General features: G+C 45.0%; 1 protein-coding gene across 3 annotated transcripts in view; it reads left to right on the plus strand.

Annotated features, from left to right (window-relative positions):
- The window catches only part of SDSL (serine dehydratase like), an 83,931-nt gene that overhangs the window by 51,689 nt on the left and 17,055 nt on the right, over nt 1-15,187 (plus strand). For 2 of the 3 annotated variants that reach the window (XM_077296410.1, XM_077296401.1), the window contains exon 3: nt 14,506-14,669. In XM_077296410.1, the coding sequence (XP_077152525.1) occupies nt 14,511-14,669 (159 nt within the window). In that variant the 5' untranslated portion in view covers nt 14,506-14,510. Of the gene's footprint in view, nt 1-14,487; nt 14,670-15,187 lie in introns of all 3 variants that reach the window. The other variant, XM_077296419.1, reaches the window with a different exon arrangement.

Raw genomic sequence — 15,187 nt, forward strand, 5'->3', positions numbered from 1 at the left:
ATAACTCAATCATTCTGGGCAATATTTCTCACAAAGTAGAGAAAATAGTTATAGCCATGAAAGTATTCTGCCATGTCTCTAGTAAAGCTTAAAAATTCACAGCATGGCTTACAATACACGCAAGTCTAGTTTTGCTGACTAATGAGTAAGTGATACATAGGACAATGCTACAGAGTAGACTGATGTAGCAGGAGGCATCCTTGTAGTTGTATGACAAAATTTTGATTGACTAGTTGAATAGTTTACTGATATATAAGTCTCAGACATCTTGGCCTCTGTGTCATGTCTTCTGATAAGAGCAGAAGACATAACTTTGTGACAGATAAGTCACGCTACGCTCAACATACTCCATTCACTTATAGGGTCATGCACACAACATCTCCAAAAGAGATCTAATATCTTGAAATTTTGCATTTGTGACATACAACTCCAGTTCTTGCAATAGATGAAGCAGGGCAGGCCATATTGTGGTACCATTGTGAGATGTGTCCTTGGCCTATTGATGTAAATAAATTGGACCTGTCATGGATATATGTTCATAATCCATATGCTAAATACAATGTATGATATTTTAAAGAGCACCTACTCTTTATTGCTTGCCCAATGTGTGACAGGGTCTGATATACAGACTTTCTTTGAGCCTATATACCACTCTGTCTGCACGCAGACAAGCAGAACACATGAGACTAGTGTTTGGGAGTCGCATTTTACTATACAAATTATAATAATAATAATAATAATTTTTATTTATATAGCGCCAACATATTCCGCAGCGCTTTACAAATTATAGAGGGGACTTGTACAGACAATAGACATTACAGGCAGCATAACAGAAATCACAGTTCAAAACAGATACCAGTAGGAATGAGGGCCCTGCTCACAAGCTTACAAACTATGAGGAAAAGGGGAGACACGAGAGGTGGATGGTAACAATTGCTTTAGTTATTTGGACCAGCCATAGTGTAAGGCTCGGGTGTTCATGTAAAGCTGCATGAACCAGTTAACTGCCTAAGTATGTAGCAGTACAGACACAGAGTGCTATTAACTGCATAAAGTGTATGAGAACATGATGAGAGGAATCTGATTATGTTTTTTTTTTTTTTTTTTTTTAATGGGCCACACAGGGATGGTTAGGTTAATGCATTGAGGCGGTAGGCCAGTCTGAACAAATGAGTTTTTAGGGCACGCTTAAAACTGTGGGGATTGGGGATTAATCGTATTAACCTAGGTAATGCATTCCAAAGAATCGGCGCAGCACGTGTAAAGTCTTGGAGACGGGAGTGGGAGGTTCTAATTATTGAGGATGCTAACCTGAGGTCATTAGCGGAGCGGAGGGCACGGGTAGGGTGGTAGACTGAGACCAGAGAGGAGATGTAGGGTGGTGCTGAGCCATGGAGTGCTTTGTGGATGAGGGTAGTAGTTTTGTACTGGATTCTGGAGTGGATGGGTAGCCAGTGTAATGACTGGCACAAGGTAGAGGCATCGGTGTAACGGTTGGTGAGGAATATGATCCTGGCTGCAGCATTCAGCACAGATTGGAGCGGGGAGAGTTTGGTAAGAGGGAGGCCGATTAGTAGAGCGTTACAATAGTCCAGTCGAGAATGAATAAGTGAGACAGTAAGAGTTTTTGCAGAGTCGAAAGTAAGAAAAGGGTGAATTCTAGAAATGTTTTTGAGATGCAGATAAGAAGAGCGAGCCAGTGATCGGATGTGGGGGGTGAATAAAAGCTTGGAATCAAGGATGACCCCAAGGCAGCGGGCATGTTGCTTTGGAGTAATGGTGGAACCACAAACGGAGATGGCAATGTCAGGCAAAGGTAGGTTAGTAGAGGGAGAGAACACGAGGAGTTCAGTTTTTGACAGGTTCAGTTTCAGATAGAGGGAGGACATGATGTTAGAGACAGCGATAAGACAATCACTGGTGTTTTCTAAAAAGGTCGGCGTGATAACAGGAGAAGAGGTGTATAATTGGGTGTCGTCAGCATAGAGATGGTACTGGAAACCAAATCTACTGATTGTTTGTCCAATAGGGGCAGTATACAAAGAGAAGAGGAGGGGGCCTAGGACTGATCCTTGAGGAACCCCAACAGTAAGGGGAAGGTGAGAGGAGGAGGAACCAGCAAAACATACAGTGAAGGATCGGTCAGAGAGATAGGAGGAGAACCAAGAGAGAACGGTGTCCTTGAGGCCGATGGAGCGGAGCATAGTGAGGAGGAGCTGATGATTCACAGTGTCGAATGCTGCGGAGAGATCCAAGAGAATTAGCATGGAGTAGTGACCATTAGATTTAGCTGTTAGTAGGTCATTAGAGACTTTAGTGAGGGCAGTTTCTGTAGAGTGTAAAGTTATATTTGAAGACTATTGCCATATGACCAGTGATTGTTGAATGTCTTTTTGGTCTGATCACTAATATCCTTAATACACTTCTCAACACTGAAATTGCAACACCAAGAAGGAAATGTCATGGCGTTATGAAAATCACAGGATTGATAAACATGTTAATGATTTGCAAATGATGAAAAAAATGGAAACTACATTTTCAGAACATTTATTCATTAAGTATCAGCGCTCTGCTTTACACGCACTTATTGCCCTTGGCTTTCTATCAATGAAGTTATTAAAAGTTATCTGAGGAATGTTCTTGCATGCTGAATGCACTTGGGTACGAAACTCATCAAGATCCACTGCTGGCAGCTCCATTAGCAATTGCCGACCAATGACGTCTCAGATGTGTTCAATGTGAGACAGGTCTGGAGATGCTGCAGGCCATGGTAGTACATTTAGGCCACACAGGCTACACACAGCAGCACAAGCAAAATTTGGCCTGACATTGTTGTATTAAAAAATGGCTCCAACGACATTTGGAGAAATGGCCATACCACTGGTGTCATGATGAAATCAATCTAACGCTGAGCAGTTAGTGTACCCTGGAATGAAGACTAGAGGGGTTCTGCTGCTGCATATACACAATGTTCCAAATTATTATGCAAATGATATTTTTCTCCGATTTTCCTAAATGGTCGGTGCAAATGACAGTCAGTCTAATAAAAGTCATCTCCCGTTAGAGTATACATCGAATTTTATTGAAGAAACCTCCCAATAACAGTATAATCTCCAAAATAAATAAAAACTCAGAATGCACTGTTCCAAAATATTAGGCACAGTAGAATTTCTAAACATTTGATATGTTTTAAAGAACTGAAAATGCTCATTTGTTGAATTTGCAGCATTAAGAGGTCACATTCACTGAACAAAAAAGCTATTTAACTCCAAAACATCCTAACAGGCCAAGTTACATGTTAACATATGAACCCTTCTTTGATGTCACCTTCACAATTCTTACATCCATTGAACTTGTGAGTTTTTGGAGAGTTTCTGCTTGTATTTCTTTGCATGAAGTCAGAATATCCTCCCAGAGCTGCTGTTTTGATGTGAACTGCCTCCCACCCTCATAGATCTTTTGCTTGATGATACTCCAAAGGTTCTCTATAGGGTTGAGGTCAGGGGAAGATGGTGGCCACACCATGAGTTTATCTCCTTTTATGCCCATAGCAGCCAATGACCCAGAGGTATTATTTGCAGCATGAGATGGTGCCTTGTCATGCATGAAGATTATTTTGCTCCTGAAGGCACATTTCTGCTTTTAATACCATGGAAGAAAGTTGTCAGTCAGAAACTCTATATACTTTGCAGGGGTCATTTTCACACCGTCAGGAACCTTAAAGGGCCCTACCAGCTGTTTCCCCATGATTCCGGCCCAAAACATGACTCATCCACCTCCTTGCTGACGTCGCAGCCTTCTTGGGACATGGTGGCCATCCACCAACCATCCACTACTCATCCATCTGGACCATCCAGGGTTGCTCGACACTCATCAGTAAACAAAACTGTTTGAAAATTAGTCTTCATGTATGTCTGGGCCCACTGCAACCGTTTCTGCTTGTCAACACTGTTTAGGGGTGGCGGAATAGTAGGTTAATGAACCAAAGCAAGCCTTTGAAGGAGCCTACACCTTGAGGTTCGAGGGACTTCAGAGACACCAGCAGCTTCAAATATCTGTTTGCTGGTTTGTAATGGCTTTTTAGCAGCTGCTCTCTTAATCCGATGAACTTGCCTGGCAGAGATCTTCCTCATTATGCCTTTATCAGCACGAACACGTCTGTGCTCCGATTCACCCACAAATCTCTTAACAGTACTATGATCACACTTAAGTTTTCGGGAAATATCTAATGTTTTCGTCCCTTGACCAATGCATTGCACTATTTTATGCTTTTCGGCAGCAGATAGATCCTTTTTCTTTCCCATGTTACATGAAAACTGTGGCCTGCTTAATAATGTGGAACATCATTTTTAAGTAGTTTTTCTTTAATTAGGATCACCTGGAAAACTAATTATCACGTGTTTAAGATTGATTTCAGTGATCCATTGAGCCCTGAGACACAATACCATCCACGAGTTTATTTGAAAAACAAAACAATTAAATCTTTATGACACTTAAATCCAATTTGCATAATAACTTGGAACACAGTGTAATGTTAGCCCACATTATAATCCGAGGAGAAGGACCCTCATTAAGGCCTCTTCATGGCGCTGCCATATGGTCTCCAGCTATCAGTGCATCCAAGACAAAAGTATGACTTATGCTATAGAGGATAGACCTCCATTCCAGCCTCCATTGCCGTTTTGTTCTGTACCATTATGAACTTTGAGAATAGTAGCATGAGATCAATCAAACACCTGCAGCTGGACATCTGGCTCGTAGCCCAATATTATGCATACACAGGCTCGGACTGGCCCACCGGGGAATCGGTGGATCCCCCGGTGGGCCCAGGCACTGACACCTGCTGGCAGGGCCCCCACTGCTCCAGGGGCCCCCACTGCTCCGGGGGCCCCCCTGGCCGCCCCCCACCCACCCTCCTTGAAGACGATACTCACCCTGCTCCAGCGATGGTCTCGGCGTCTGCTCTGCACTGCATCTTCTTCCTGCTTGTGCGGTCACGTGGTACCGCTTCATTAAGGCCATGAATATGCGCATATTCATGACTTTAATCAGTATCACATGACCGCACAAGCACAAGCAGGAAGAAGATGCAGTGCAGAGCAGACGCCGAGACCATCGCTGGAGCAGGCAGCAGGGTGAGTATCGTCTTCAAGGAGGGTGGGAGGGTGGCGGCCGGGGGGCCCCCAGAGCGGCCCCCGGAGCGGCGGGTGCCCCTGGAGCAGTGGGGGACACTGGAGGGGGGGGGGCAGAATGCTGGACACCCACTGGGGGCAGATTGCTGGAGACACACTGGGACAGAACGCTGGACACACTGGGACAGAACGCTGGACAGACTGGGGGCAGAACGCTGGACAGACTGGGGGCAGAACGCTGGACAGACTGGGGGCAGAACGCTGGACAGACTGGGGGCAGAACCCTGGACAGACTGGGGGCAGAACGCTGGACAGACTGGGGGCAGAACGCTGGACAGACTGGGGGCAGAACGCTGGACAGACTGGGGGCAGAACGCTGGACAGACTGGGGGCAGAACGCTGGACAGACTGGGGGCAGATTGTTGGACACACGGGGGTAATATGCTGGACACACTGGGGCAGATTGCCGGACACACTGGGGCAGATTGCCGGACACACTGGGGCAGATTGCCAGACATACTGGGGCAGATTCCTGGACACACTGTCTGGGGGCAATGCTGGACATACTGGGACAGATTGCTGGACACTGGGGCAGATGCCGGACATACTGGGGCAGATTGCTGGATACACTGTCTGGAGGCAATGCTGGACACACTGGGGCAGATTGCTGGACACTGGGGCAATATGCTGGACATACTGGGGCAGGTTGCTGGACACACTGGGGGTAATATGCTGGACACACTGGGGTAGATTGCTGGACACACTGAGGGCAGGACTGGAGGCATGGGCAGAATGTAGATACAGGGCATGATTGGAGACACGGGGCAGAATGAAAGACATGGGGCAGGATTGGATCATGGGGCAGGATGGATACGATGGAGACAGATGGGGCAGGATGGGGAGATCATATGGGGTAGAATGGATACTCATGAGGGCAGGATGCGAGAACATATGGCTGGAGCCAGGAATGAGATAAACGGGGCCAGGGTGGGGAATATTATTACCATAGGGGCTAATTAAGGGATATTATTACTGCAGTGATGTATTTATTTTATTTTTTGAGTATACTGTTTTAATTGGGGGGGCGGTCCTGTTACTGTGTAGAGTGACACTATGTCGCCTCTTTTTCTTCATGTGGTGTAATGCAGAAGTTGTGAAAAATTAAGTAATGTGTTCTGCAAGTGGAGCTCGAGATAACTGTGTTATTTCCTGCAGAAATGAGTCCTGGCTGGAAGAAATGATGGCGGTCTGTGCTGGATGAAAGATGAAGGACTTCACCTAGAGACGTCACTGGTGAGTCAGTGTTACCTATACACTGACACTATACACTGTATACTATATATAGAGCTCCTGTGTATAATGTCACCAGTGATCACTGTATTACCTATACACTATATACAGAGCTCCTGTGTATAATACCACCAGTGATCTCTGTATTACCTCTACACAGACACTGCATACTAAGTACAGATCTCCTGTGTATAATGTCACTTAGGCTGCCGTCACACATTCAGTATTTGGTCAGTATTTTACATCAGTATTTGTAATCACACGTAATTGCTCTATGTTTTTACAAAGACAAATCCCTTCAAAACGAAGGGTATATGTACCACCCAGCAAAACTTCCACATATAGTGGGATCTATGCAATAAAGCGATCTCCACTATGGTACTAATATAAAATAAATTTTATTGAACATAATGTTAAAAACACAAATAGGATAAAATTACTACATGTAAGAAAGGTACACAATCCAATAAAAGGGACTATACTGCCATGGGAGATTGCAAGATGGCTCAGGCTGAATGCAGTATATATACAATGAGAAATACCTATGCTATGATATGAGAGTCCATGGATGGAAAGCTGCCTCTATCAACGATACCTAGCTTAATAATATGGTGTCCTAAATCAGACCCCTCAAAAATACATGGCATATGCTAGAGGGACGCCGGGGTCATTGCAGCAGGCGAACAGTAAGGTAATATCCTTTTACTACCTCTAGCATATGCCATGTATTTTTGTGGGGTCTGATTTAGGACACCATATTATTAAGCTAGGTATCGTTGATAGAGGCAGCTTTCCATCCATGGACTCTCATATCATAGCATAGGTATTTCTCATTGTATATATACTGCATTCAGCCTGAGCCATCTTGCAATCTCCCATGGCAGTATAGTCCCTTTTATTGGATTGTGTACCTTTCTTACATGTAGTAATTTTATCCTATTTGTGTTTTTAACATTATGTTCAATAAAATTTATTTTATATTAGTACCATAGTGGAGATCGCTTTATTGCATAGATCCCACTATATGTGGAAATCAGTATTTGTAAGCCAAAACCAGGAGTGGGTGATAAATGCAGAAGTGGTGCACATGTTTCTATTATACTTTTCCTCAAATTGTTCCACTCCTGGTTTTGGCTTACAAATACTGATGTAAAATACTGACCAAATACTGCTAGTGTGACAGCAGCCTTATGGTGATAGTATTGTGTTTTTTTTTGTTTTTTTTATTTCTGATCAGTATTGTAGTATTCAGTCACTATGTGGTGGTAATATGTGGTCTGGAAATGGTGTTGTGGTATTTGTCCCTTGTATGTGCTATTTGGTCACCAAGTGGTGGTAATATGTGGTGTTGACACGGTGCGGTGGTATTTGTCCCTTGTATGTAGTATTATTCGGTCACTATGTGGTCTGGTCATGGTGTGGTGGTATTTCTTCCTGTATGTGGTATTATTGGTCTTGGTATAGTGGATTGTGTTGTGTATGGTGGTCATTTGTTCTCTCTGATATTAATTAGGAGAAGATTCTTTATTTCCATTAGAGTTTTAATGCTTTGTACACAGCGGCGGAGATGCACTTACAGGGGGTTTCCTGTGGAAAAAAGTAATCACCTCTCCACAGGATAAGTGATAACATATTGATTGGTGGGGGTCTGACTGCTTGGACCCACTCAGCAAAATGTGGAACTTTTCATCCCCATTAGACTGGAGTGGCATGTCCGACTAGATCACTGATCCATTCATTCCCTCAGTGGCTGCACTTGTTTTTTTCTGGAAGCCCCAAAGAGAATGAATGGAGCTGCGGTCAGAAATCCCACCTGCCGCTGCATTTTAAAATAGTGATAAAAGTGTCCTGTCAGGGATAAAACTTCCCCAGTTTCTAATGGTCGGATCTAAGCGATCACCTATCCTGTGGAGCCCATGGATCAGTGATTACTTGTTTTACCTAGAACCACATTAATGTAAACTACCGTAATTATACATCCCAGTTATTGGGGCACACGGTAGATGTGCAGCAGCCGCCGGTGTTTTACAGCCGATGCTCCACTATAATGACAGATATTTGCATATAGCTGTAGGGTGGGCCCCTAGAGTCCATTCCTCTGGTGGGCCCCAGACACCCCAGTCCGACGCTGTGCATACACCTTAGTATGTATAGCCCCTGTTACCGCAGGTTTTGTAAGTGATATCCAGTTTTACTTGCAGTATAGAATCTATCACTATGCACCAGTAGCGTAGCTACCAGGGGGGCAGAGGGTGCGGTCGCCCCGGGCCCGGAGCTCAGAGGGGGCCCACCTGGAGCCTCGCTACCCTTAACTACATTAGCCTGCTGTGCACGCCAATATAGTTGAGCTCTGCGGTAGAGCAGGGACAGAATCTCCCTGCACTGCCGCGGTCTGTCCTGTAGAGGAGCATGTACCTTGGGACGCTGGGTGCCGGCACTGTACCTGCTGCCTCCAGCATACTGCAGACATGCACACATTGCCGGCTGTGTGGTGTCTGCTGAAGAGACTTCAGGACGCTGCTTCTTCCCTGAGCCCTGCATACAGGAGCAGGACAGGAGATAGGACGACGTAGGAGCTCAGGCTGCAGGGGGCTGGAGGTGACAGCACTGTGCAGTGAGGAGGAGGCAGGACACTGCTCCCCTCCTGACATGTCCCTGAGGTTTCTTGCATCCGTTTTGCTCTGTCTCTGTCAGTCTCTCTGTCTCCCTCGCTCTCTGTCTCTCTCAGTCTCGCTCACTCTCTGTCTCTCAGTCTCACTCTCTATCTTGCTCTCTCAGTCTCACTCTCTATCTTGCTCTCTCAGTCTCGCTCTATCTTGCTCTGTCTCGCTCTCTCTCAGTCTCTGAGTCTGTCTCTCAGGGTCAGTCTCTCTGTGTCTGTCAGTCTCTGTCTCAGTTTTTGTCTCTCCCTCTGTTTGTCTCTCAGTCTCTGTCTCTTGTCAGTCTCTCTCTGTCTCAGTCTTTGTCTCGCTCTCTCTCTGTTTGTCTCTCAGTCTCTGTCTCTCTCAGTCCCTGTCTCTGTCAGTCTCTCTGTCACTCTCTGGCAGTCTCTCTCTGGCCCAGTCTTTGTCTCCCTCTCAGTTTGTCTCGCTCTCTCTCTGTCTCGCTCTCAGTCTCTGTCAGTCTCTCCGTCTCTCTGTCTGTCTCTCAATCTCTCTGTCTCTGTCATTCTCTCTCTGTCAGTCTCTCTTCAGTCTCTGTCTCTTTGTCTCTCTCAGTCAAGGTTTCGCCCTCTGTCTCGCTCTGTGTCTCTGTCTTAGTCTCTCTCTGAGTCTCTGTCTCTGTCTCTCTCAGTCTCTGTCACTCTCAGTCTCTGTCACTCTGGCAGTCTCTCTGTCTCTGTCTCACTCTCTCAGTTTGTCTCAGTCTCACTCTCTCTCTGTCTTGCTCTCTCTCAGTCTCGATCTCAGTCTCTGTGTCAGTCTCTCTGTCTCTGTTAGTCTCTCTCTGCCTCAGTCTCTCTCTGCCTCAGTCTCTCTGTCTCTCTCTGACTGTCTCTGTCTCTTAGTCTGTTTCTGTCTCTCTCAGTCTCTCTGTCAGTCTCTGTCTCGCTCTCTGTCTTTCTCTCTGTCTATCTCTGTCTCTCAGAGAGAGAGAGAGAGACAGAGAGAGACTCTCTCTTGTAATGTGGTCCTGTAGCTGGGGTCAGGGTCCTAGCAGTTCAGTGTGTGTGATCTCATATCAGTAAATGCAAGGTAACAAACATGAAAATGCCATTTATATAAACAATAAGAATCCCCATAAAGTTGGGGACAAATATACTGTATATGATGAAGAGCCAAATAGAATAAAAATGGGAACAGCCAGTAGTTGAGTATAGATAATCACAATCACATATAGATGCATATGTATACTCAGTCTGAATAACATGGCCCGCAAATGGGGAGAAGGGAAAAAAAGAAGAGATGACATACAGGGGGGTGCACTTTCTTCTTTCATTGTGTGATATTTTATCTCCCCCCTTTCTTCTGCTTTCCTCTTTCTTTCCATTCACCTCTTTAGGGTCTTGTCCAGACAAGAGTATTCCTTTTAGGGTTACCTGGATTCATTCAGGGACCTATTCCCATATGATGGACTCTATGCGCATTTAGTCTACGTTCACATTAGCGTTCGGCGCCGCAGCGTCGCCGCATGCGTCATGCGCCCCTATATTTAACATGGGGGCGCATGGACATGCGTTGTGCTGCGTTTTGCGACGCATGCGTTTTTTTGGCCGCAAGCGTTGGGCGCAGATAACGCAGCAAGTTGCATTTTTTTTGCGTCCAACTTTCGGCAAAAAAGGACGCATGCGTCGCAAAACGCAGCGTTTTAGCGTGCGTTTTGTTGCGTTTTTGTTTGCGTTGTGCGTTGCGTCGCCGACGCTGCGGCGCACAACGCAAATGTGAACGTAGCCTTAGTTGTTTTTATTTTCTGCAATTTGCAGCCCACAGAAAGGGACAGAGACCAGAATCCAAGGGAGATACAACGTGGGGGCTAATGCGGGGGCCATTATACATTTTCGATTACAGCAGGATCATCTGCTGAGGTTCCCCTTATACCCATGATTAAAGTGTGCCACCATAGTTGTAATCAAGGGTTAGGGGCCCACTCAGATGGTTCGCCCCCCCTGAGCTGAACCCTTAGCTACTCCTCTGCTATGCACCATTCTTCTAATCTAACTATGTGACCATGCAGAGGTTTGCTTCTGTTCACCTCATGCTGTCATTCTAGGTCGTCGTTGTAGTTCCCAACCACTGGGACACACAACGTTGAACAATGCTGACATCTCGGCCTACATATGTAGCGATGTACCAGAAACTTACATCAGTTTGCAGGCAGGTTGAAAAATAGGAGGCATCACACAATCGTCCCACAAGACTTCATCTGATTTTTGAGGTTTCACGTGGCTAAAAAATTTCTTTCAATTAGTTTTTTCCCCTTTCACATGCCACATAATGGTGCTAGGTACTTAAATATGTGATCATTTGCAGATCTTAACGACACATGCTACTTCCGAAATTTGTATAACCTTACAACTTGCCCTTCTTGGTGTTTCATTTTCAGTGTTCAGGAGTGTGTATATCTTTTATGTATATTTTAATACATTTTGTAATGATTAATAAACTTTAGCCATTTGTGAATTATGTTTGTGTGAGACCCCTATTTTTGTGTTGGTATTATGTATTGATTAATTAGTTGTGTTTCATTGTAACGTGTTCTTTGGCTCTCACAGGTGGTGTATACCATCACAATATACAGGTCCTTCTCAAAAAATTAGCATATAGTGTTAAATTTCATTATTTACCATAATGTAATGATTACAATTAAACTTTCATATATTATAGATTCATTATCCACCAACTGAAATTTGTCAGGTCTTTTATTGTTTTAATACTGATGATTTTGGCCTACAACTCCTGATAACCCAAAAAACCTGTCTCAATAAATTAGCATATTTCACCCGTCCAATCAAATAAAAGTGTTTTTTAATAACAAACAAAAAAACCATCAAATAATAATGTTCAGTTATGCACTCAATACTTTGTCGGGAATCCTTTGGCAGAAATGACTGCTTCAATGCGGCGTGGCATGGAGGCAATCAGCCTGTGACACTGCTGAGATGTTATGGAGGCCCAGGATGCTTCAATAGCGGCCTTAAGCTCATCCAGAGTGTTGGGTCTTGCGTCTCTCAACTTTCTCTTCACAATATCCCACAGATTCTCTATGGGGTTCAGGTCAGGAGAGTTGGCTGGCCAATTGAGCACAGTAATACCATGGTCAGTAAACCATTTACCAGTGGTTTTGGCACTGTGAGCAGGTGCCAGGTTGTGCTGAAAAATTAAATCTTCATCTCCATAAAGCATTTCAGCCAATGGAAGCATGAAGTGCTCCAAAATCTCCTGATAGCTAGCTGCATTGACCCTGCCCTTGATGAAACACAGTGGACCAACACCAGCAGCTGACATGGCACCCCACACCATCACTGACTGTGGGTACTTGACACTGGACTTCAGGCATTTTGGCATTTCCTTCTCCCCAGTCTTCCTCCAGACTCTGGCACCTTGATTTCCGAATGACATGCAAAATTTGCTTTCATCAGAAAAAAGTACTTGGGACCACTTAGCAACAGTCCAGTGCTGCTTCTCTGTAGCCCAGGTCAGGCGCTTCTGCCGCTGTTTATGGTTCAAAAGTGGCTTTACCTGGGGAATGCGGCACCTGTAGCCCATTTCCTGCACACGCCTTTCCACACCAGACTCAGTCCACTGCTTCCTCAGGTTCCCCAAGGTCTGGAATCGGTCCTTCTCCTCAATCTTCCTCAGGGTCCGGTCACCTCTTCTCGTTGTACAGCATTTTCTGCCACATTGTTTCCTTCCAACAGACTTACCATTGAGGTGCCTTGATACAGCACTCTGGGAACAGCCTATTTGTTGAGAAATTTCTTTCTGGGTCTTACCCTCTTGCTTGAGGGTGTCAATGATGGCCTTCTTGACATCTGACAGGTCGCTAGTCTTACCCATGATGGGGGTTTTGAGTAATGAACCAGGCAGGGAGTTTTTAAAAGCCTCAGGTATCTTTTGCATGTGTTTAGAGTTAATTAGTTGATTCAGAAGATTAGGGTAATAGGTAGTGTTGAGCGATACTTTCCGATATCGGAAAGTATCGGTATCGGAAAGTATCGGCCGATACCGTCACAGTATCGGAATCCAATCCGATACCGATACCCGATCCCAATGCAAGTCAATGGGACTCATGTATCGGACGGTATTCATGATGGTTCCCAGGGTCTGAAGGAGAGGAAACTCTCCTTCAGGCCCTGGGAACCATATAAATGTGTAAAAGAAAGAATTAAAATAAAAAATATCGCTATACTCACCTGTCCGACGCAGCCGGGACTTCAGCGAGGGAACCGGCAGCGTTGTTTGTTTAAAATTCGCGCTATTACTTGGTTACGTGAATTCCCGGCTTGTGATTGGTCAGGTCGGCCATGTTGCCGGGACGCGGACCAATCACAGCAAGCCGTGACGAAATTACGTCACGGCTTGCTGTGATTGGTCCGCGTCCCGGCAATATGGCCGCCCTGACCAATCACAAGCCGTGACGTCACGGGAGGCTGGACACGCGCTCATTTTAAAATGGGCGCGTGTCCAGCCTCCCGTGACGTCACGGCTTGTGATTGGTTGCGCCGCGGTCAACCAATCACAAGCCGGGAGGCTGGACGCGCTCATTTTAAAATGGGCGCGTGTCCAGCCTCCCGTGACGTCACGGCTTGTGATTGGTTGCGCCGCGGTCAACCAATCACAAGCCGGGAGGCTGGACGCGCTCATTTTAAAATGGGCGCGTGTCCAGCCTCCCGTGACGTCACGGCTTGTGATTGGTCAGGGCGGCCATATTGCCGGGACGCGGACCAATCACAGCAAGCCGTGACGTAATTTCGTCACGGCTTGCTGTGATTGGTCCGCGTCCCGGCAACATGGCCGACCTGACCAATCACAAGCCGGGAATTCACGTAACCAAGTAATAGCGCGAATTTTAAACAAACAACGCTGCCGGTTCCCTCGCTGAAGTCCCGGCTGCGTCGGAGAGGTGAGGATAGCGATATTTTTTATTTTAATTCTCTCTTTTACACATTTTAACATTAATGTTGTTGCGATACCCGATATCCGATACCACAAGAGTATCGGAATCCCGGTATCGGAATTCCGATACAGCAAGTATCGGCCGATACCCGATACTTGCAGCATCGGAATGCTCAACACTAGTAATAGGTCATTTAGAGAACCTTTTCTTGATATGCTAATTTATTGAGACAGGTTTTTTGGGTTATCAGGAGTTGTAGGCCAAAATCATCAGTATTAAAACAATAAAAGACCTGACAAATTTCAGTTGGTGGATAATGAATCTATAATATATGAAAGTTTAATTGTAATCATTACATTATGGTAAATAATGAAATTTAACACTATATGCTAATTTTTTGAAAAGGACCTGTACATGGTAATGAGACTAAATAACTAAGCCTTTGCCTGATGAGAGCCAGTGAGCACCATAATATTGTTACAGTGTTCTGCATCTTTTCTAATAACAGATACCATATTTTTACAAGAAATAATGGATCCCCAAGATGAAATCCCTTTTCACATTGTTAGTCCACTGAAGGAAAGTTTAGCTCTCTCCAAACTAGCTGGTACTCAGGTCCTAATGAAATTGGAAAACATTCAACCATTGGGGTCCTTCAAGATTCGAGGTATAGGACATTTTTGTCAGAAGGTGAGTTGGTTCACAATTGTAAGATGCTTATTCTGGTGTGGTTTTGTGTTAAGTCTCAGCTTAAAGGGAAAATGTCAGGCAATTTAAACTGCTTTGGTGTTTTGGAGAAAACATACTTTAAAGAGCTAGCTGGCAACCATAGCCAGAGATAAGACTAGTCAGGCTTTGCCTGCAGCCAGATCTTCCCAGTACCACTTCAAATGATTGACAGGTTTCTTGCTTGCGTGTACCTAGGAACAGACATGTCAATCACCTACAGCAGTGCTGGGAAGAGACGGCCAGGGACTCTAGCTGGAGACAAGACTAGTCCAGCTCAAGAGGCAGAAAAGGCAAGGCTGGAGCGACTGAAAAAAAAATACCTGGCTGTCGGAGGACATCCATTAATACCAAATATAAAAAAATTAAACAGGCTTTAAGTTAAACATATATGTTTTTTTTTTAAATAAAGGTGTTCATGGAATATTCAGGGTATGTTCCCACGATCAGTAAATGCTGCGGGTTGGACGCTGCATACATCC

This window comes from Ranitomeya variabilis, chromosome 1 (genome assembly GCF_051348905.1).
Source record: "Ranitomeya variabilis isolate aRanVar5 chromosome 1, aRanVar5.hap1, whole genome shotgun sequence".
Taxonomy (NCBI): Eukaryota; Metazoa; Chordata; class Amphibia; order Anura; family Dendrobatidae; genus Ranitomeya; species Ranitomeya variabilis.